The sequence below is a fragment of the Chionomys nivalis genome, chromosome 6 (genome assembly GCF_950005125.1).
Source record: "Chionomys nivalis chromosome 6, mChiNiv1.1, whole genome shotgun sequence".
Lineage (NCBI taxonomy): Eukaryota > Metazoa > Chordata > Mammalia > Rodentia > Cricetidae > Chionomys > Chionomys nivalis.
The window spans coordinates 94,883,453-94,889,452 of NC_080091.1; the positions used below are offsets into that span (position 1 = coordinate 94,883,453).

General features: G+C 44.6%; 1 protein-coding gene across 8 annotated transcripts in view; it reads left to right on the forward strand.

Moving 5' to 3' along the window:
* Window positions 1-5,549, forward strand: part of Rasgef1b (RasGEF domain family member 1B) — a 516,000-nt gene extending 510,451 nt beyond the window's left edge. For all 8 annotated transcript variants that reach the window (XM_057771474.1, XM_057771477.1, XM_057771476.1 and 5 more), the window contains 4 exons: window positions 476-571; window positions 1,082-1,205; window positions 2,113-2,185; window positions 4,178-5,549. In XM_057771474.1, the coding sequence (XP_057627457.1) occupies window positions 476-571; window positions 1,082-1,205; window positions 2,113-2,185; window positions 4,178-4,202 (318 nt within the window). In that variant the 3' untranslated portion in view covers window positions 4,203-5,549. The remainder of the gene's footprint in view (window positions 1-475; window positions 572-1,081; window positions 1,206-2,112; window positions 2,186-4,177) is intronic.
* Window positions 5,550-6,000: the final 451 nt, after the last annotated feature.

Below are 6,000 nucleotides of genomic sequence, written 5' to 3' on the forward strand. Positions count from 1 at the left end.
AGGATAAAACATAAAACAACAACTAAAAAAAAAAGGGAGAAAGAAAGAAAACATCAACTAAAATGTAGATGTCTAAGTGGTGATGGAGCACAGCAAGGAGACAGGCCATGTGCCTTCAGGGCTTTGCTACAATCGGGTCACTAAATGGATAGCGTCCTTTTGTATACTTTCATTTTGATCAGAACCTTTCGATTTTATCAAGTTAAATATTGAAGAAAATAGGGAAAACTGTACAGAAAGTATCCATCCACTTACCAACAGTGCTCGTCCCTACTGTGCTTGGGTCTTGATGACACCTGCATCTTGGGCGATGCCGTGTAAGGCAGCAAGTGTTGTCATGCGGAGTGCAGTGTAGCCTTGTTCATTGTGGCCTCCCACATAATCCAAATCCACACTGTTCCTTAATCGCTTCTGTCTGTAACAAGAGGTTAAATGTCTTATTTACCGAGGCAACCCTGAATCTGTTTCTTTCTAGATTGTGATACCATTCTTCAGTCTCTTAATCAAAGATATTTATTTCCTCAACGAGGGCTGTGCCAACCGTCTTCCGAACGGCCATGTCAACTTTGAGGTGAGTGTAATGAAGTAGGGTATGGCTATCTAGTGGAAGAATTAGGTACAGGCTCTCAATCTTAGCATTTATGAGGCAGAAGCAGGAGGATTACCACTACAAGTCTGAGGCCAATTTGATCTTCATAGTGAATTTCAGGCCTTCCAGTATTGCATAGTGAGAGCCTGTCTCAAATATCTAAAAATATTAAAATTAAAGCCAGAGCATAGGAGTGGGAATGGGTTGTTTCTAAGTGTCCCAGCCAGCAGCAAGGCAGAGCCACAGCTTGGAACAAGCTTGCTATTCCCCTACTGCCTGTGAGAAATGAACACCACCAAGTAGCTTAGTAACCATGTCACCCATCAGTGCTGTCACCTGAGGGAACCCTCCCTAGTCAGCAAATATAATGTTAATTAAGTGAAGAAGAGTTGATCCCAAAGTTCCAAAACTGGGTACATTTCAAACGGAGTTGTGTCTTGCAAGCCCATTCATTCTTGACAATTGCCCTACAATTCTTTAATTCCCTTTCAGAAATTTTGGGAACTGGCCAAACAAGTGAGCGAGTTCATGACGTGGAAGCAGGTGGAGTGTCCGTTTGAGCATGACCGGAAGGTCCTACAGTACCTGCTCTCAGTGCCCGTGTTCAGTGAAGACGGTGAGGCCTTTAGGGTGTCCCTTCCCTGAACACCCCCAGTCCTGTCTATAAATGTCTCTGCTTGGTTGGCTCTCGTGTTCGAAACCAGGCCTCTGAGCTGATCCACTCTTTTTTTCTTGCGATTTGCCCCTAAAATGTTTTTAATCAGCCAGACACAGTGCATCCTTCCTGGTGCCTGTTCTGCAAAGTGATGAGCTTAAGTAGAAAGCTATTAAAGAATATTTCAGAAAGCTCTGGGAAGCCTTGACCTGTGAAAGCACTGGGCAGTAGAGGCAGGAAAAAAGGATTGCTTCTGCATAGGAAGATTCACCAGTCGAGTCTTCTGCAGAAGACCTGAGAACTTATTCTGCTGGACTGTTGTACCCTCATAGTGTGTTGATGGTGTCTGCCCAACCGCCATTTTGAATTCCTGTTGCCTGTTTTGGGGTGGGGGCGGGAACTTGATTGTTTTCATCTCTATAAGTAAGATCAATACAGTTTTGAGATGATGCTCTTTCTGATTTAAACAACATGCACATGGCCTTTATTAAAGTTCCGAAGCTCCAGGAAAAAGCCATGACCCTTTCCTTTGTAAGGAATAAAATAAACCTGAGTACTTCAACAGCACTGTATGGCTTGCATTTTCAAAGTTTTTTGCCTCATAAATTCTTGGGTGATGAAGTACTTTTTCAGTTTAGAGCCCTGGGGTTTTGTTGAGATGGCCAATCAGAAGCAGGGGTTTTGTTGAAGTGGCCAATCAGAAGCAGGTTTTGTTGAGCTGGTCAATGAGAAGTGCCGTTCGTTTTGTGTTTTTCCAGCGTATCTGAAGGGTGTTCTGGAAGTCAGGCTCAAGGCAAGCAGGTCTTCCTAGTCGTGGGGTCAGGTATCAGAAGGCTTCACTCACACTGTACTCTTTGCTTGATTGTAGCTCTCTACCTGGCGTCCTACGAGAGTGAAGGACCTGAAAATAACATAGAGAAGGACAGATGGAAGTCTTTAAGGTGAGTCTCAGAGCTTCATGTACTAGTCTGCAGGCAGCGTCAATGTCCCCTCAGGAAAGCCATGTATGTTCCTGTGGGCGAGGGCCTACCTCGTCGTGTTGGCAGAGTCTTAGCTTCAGTTCAGAGAATCTCTGTGGCCTGGGATTCTCATTGCCATCACTCAGGTTTACTGGCTTTCTTTCTTTGTTTCTTTCTTTCTTTCTTTCTTTCTTTCTTCTTCCTTCCTTCCTTCCTTCCTTTTTTTTTCTTGCACTGGCAGCTAATACCATGACTTCCGTTTTTCCCCTATTATGTAATAGAATGTGAAATTGAGATTACCCCCATGGTATAGTAAAATAAACAAATTTTAAAAAACTATTTTTCTATCTCTAAAAGTTCAGACTTTATTGTTGACAAGTTATAATCTTAAAACTCTATTTGGGTGAAGCAACAACAAAAATGTTGGTTAAAATTAAGGTCAGTTGAAGGTAGGGTATCATTTAATAGTTAGTTACCAGCCAGATATCAGCTCATGTGTGTGTGTGTGTGTGTGTGTGTGAATTTGAAGAGTAGACAGATCAATTCTGCAACTCAGTATCTGAATTACACGTGAAATCCAGATATATTTTAAAAACCAAAACCTACCCATAATTCTTTTATTTTACTCTGTTCTGTGGCAATCAGTTTTTAGGTTGTAAATAGAAGGCTTGACAGGAAAGAATGAATTGCACGCTCTCCCCATGACTCTGTATACTCTACACACAGTATATGGTAACCAAAAAAGTTGACGTAACCAAAGACTTTAGTGGTGAAACTGAAAATGTGTACTGAGAGAGCCATGTGCTAGCTGAATTCAGGCATGGATGTGGGGATCTCTTTACAGTTATATAAATTCAGAAATGTTCAGCAATAATGTTTATTTGGTCCGAATGATTTTGAGGATTGTACGCCAGGCGTGTTGACATACGCCTAGAATCTTAGCTCTTGGGAGGCTGGGGTAATAGAATTGCAAGTTTGAGGTTAGCCTGGCCTACAGAGTGATTTTGCAGCCAGCCTGGGTTATAAAGCACATCCGCATCCCCAGAATGACGCTGGGATATTGCAGGTGCTGGCCAAGGCCTAGCAACCATAGAAAGGATGAAAATGTCAGTAAACTCTTTAGAATGGCAGTTCCTGCCTGAAACCTCTCATGTGCCCGTTAGCTTTGAAGCAGTGAGTTGCTGTTCATAGATGCTTTTCCTGCTGTTCCTACGTTCAGAACACCAGTGCAGACTTGAGCCCCCAGCTGAGGACAGACACCTACCTTACCACCTGCTGTTTCCCTTCAGTGATCATAGAAAACACCGTGGAAGTTGCCTTTATCCTACTAAGTAAACTGTGCTGGCAAGTTTTATGTCAACTTGACACAAACTAGAATAATTTTGGAAGAGGAAACTTAATTGAGAAAATGCCCCCATCTGCTTGGCCTGTTAGGTGATCTCTTGATTGATGACTGACAGGAGAAGGCCAGCCCATTGTGGGCAGAGGCTGCCATGGACTGGTGGTCCTGAGTGCAGGCCATGAGGAGTCAACCTGTAAGCAACACTTACTTCTCTGTTGCCTCTGGTTCGAAGTCTGACCTCTAGGTGCCTGCCCTGACTTCCTTGGACGATGTGGAAGGTGTCAGCCAAATAAACCCTTTCTTCCCAGGATGCTTCCGATCCTTGTGTTTTATCACAGCAACTGAAGCCTAAGCCATAAACCTGGCTATCAAGCACGTGTTATCATTAATGGTGTTCACCTTCTGTTTTAATATCAAACCACTCAAGATAGAGATTTACTGTAAGCAGTGCTTTGGCTGTCTCCATTAGCTGTTTAAGGGTGTAGCGTTTTCCTGCAGGACTATTAAGACTCCAGACCTTGATTTCCACCCATCATTTCACTATGTGAAAAGACATTGGAAATATAGGAGAGATGAGCATTAGCCAAGGCGATCTGAGCCAATACAAGTATCCTCTGCCTTCTGCCTTACAGGTCCAGCCTGCTGGGCAGAGTTTAACATATGGGACCTGCTGTTGCTGCTGCTGCTGCATCAAACAGACCCTGGAGGGCCTGGCTTTTGTTTTCTGGCATGTAGTACTAGGAACAATCAGTGCAGACCCTGCAAGCAAGCCCAACTGCAGAGCAGATGGAGAACTCATTTCCTACAGCCGACAGACGCACTGAGAGCGTGGAGACCAAAATGCTCATTGAAGACACTTGAGAAAGAATCCTCTAAAAGTCCCGGCTCTGCCCATGATTCATCTCCTGGAATTTCCACGTGAATCACAGCTCTGCACCTGGATGGAGTTTTCTTTTGTGTGTGTGTGGTTGTTTTTTTTTTTTGGCTTGAACATTTGCTGCTAATGGAACTTACTCAGCCAAGTGCTGGCTCTATGGAAGTCCATGTTTCTTTGTTAATTTAAATGAAAAAGGGAGAGGAGGGAGGAGAACCCCACACACCTCAGTTTGGATCCCAGACCTCTGCTTGAGCCAGCAGTGTCCTGGTGAGGACGAAGACTGGGTGGATGTCTGCTGCCCGGGGATGTTGTTCCCATAGCGTGTGCAGTGTGGTCAACGTCTCCTCTCCCTCCTCCCCGGAGGTTTTGAGTTGGCTGCTGGTTAGCACACTCCTCCTTGCCCGTATAAGTTATTTAATATAATAATGAAGCGCAACACTGTGGTAGGAAAATGGCCACTAGGGAAACAGACAAACGAAGCAGAGTTTGGCCCGTTGGACTGCCCATCCTGCTGGAAGGACGGACGGTGTCTGCTTCGCCCCTCTGAGCTGTTTACAACTGACCCCTGTGTTCTATAGATGTATTTTTTAGTAGTTTTTGTTTTTATTGTTCCTTAGTTTCCCATAACGCCCAACCCCACCCCCATAAATGTAAATGGTCTGACATTAAGGGTCTTGGGGAAAAAAAATCTATGACATAACCATACTTGTTTTTAACTAACTTATTGTTCATTATTTTCTGGAGCCTGTTGTTGATTACACGTGTAAACGAGGAGGAAATTGGAAAAGTGGCCTCCTCCCCCAGTGAACAAAGTTAATGAGAACCAGGTTGCTGGTAGCGCAATGCTGGTTGCTGGTCAGTCTCACTGTGAACCAGTTCACCTTGTTAACATCTAATAGGCCTGTAGTTGCTCTGAAAGCAGCCCTCAGACATGCTCTAGGAGAAACTTTAGAGTAATGAGCTTGGCTAATAAAAACGCACAATCCAAGTTCCAACCCCAGGCGTGTTCATTGACCTCTCTGATGCTGTTTTGAGAACCAGCACGCCTTGCGCATGCACTGTCTCAACAGGCCTGAACTGTCTCCAAGTCGTCCCTTGACAACGTCAATACATTTTACACTCTGTGGCCAAGAGGTGTGGCGTCTTTATTTGCGTTTTGGATGGCACTGTGGCTGGGTGAGCTTATAGCTAGAGGTTACCCCACTGATTCAGAATGTGTGCACTCCCGAAGGAGGGTCATAGGACTGTGGGCATGGATGGGTATTTGTGCTCTGAAAAGAAACCCTAGCAAGCATGTTTCAGACACTTCTAAGGTGTTTAAGCACAGATTCTGCCACCGTCATTCCCACCCTAAGGTGCACAACAGGAAATGTGTCTATTCTGATAAATTGTCGAAGGCCGCAGAGCTAACGAGAGGCACAGGGTTAAACTAGGCCTTTTAATCCAGAGCCCAGGCTTTAACTCACCAGGGCTTCCCAGGCTTTTGTACCCTTGCAGATAGCTTGGGGAATCTTGTTTCCCTGAAGATTTTCAACCTGCAAGACTGGCATGGGGCCTCTGTGATGCTGAGGCCCTGGA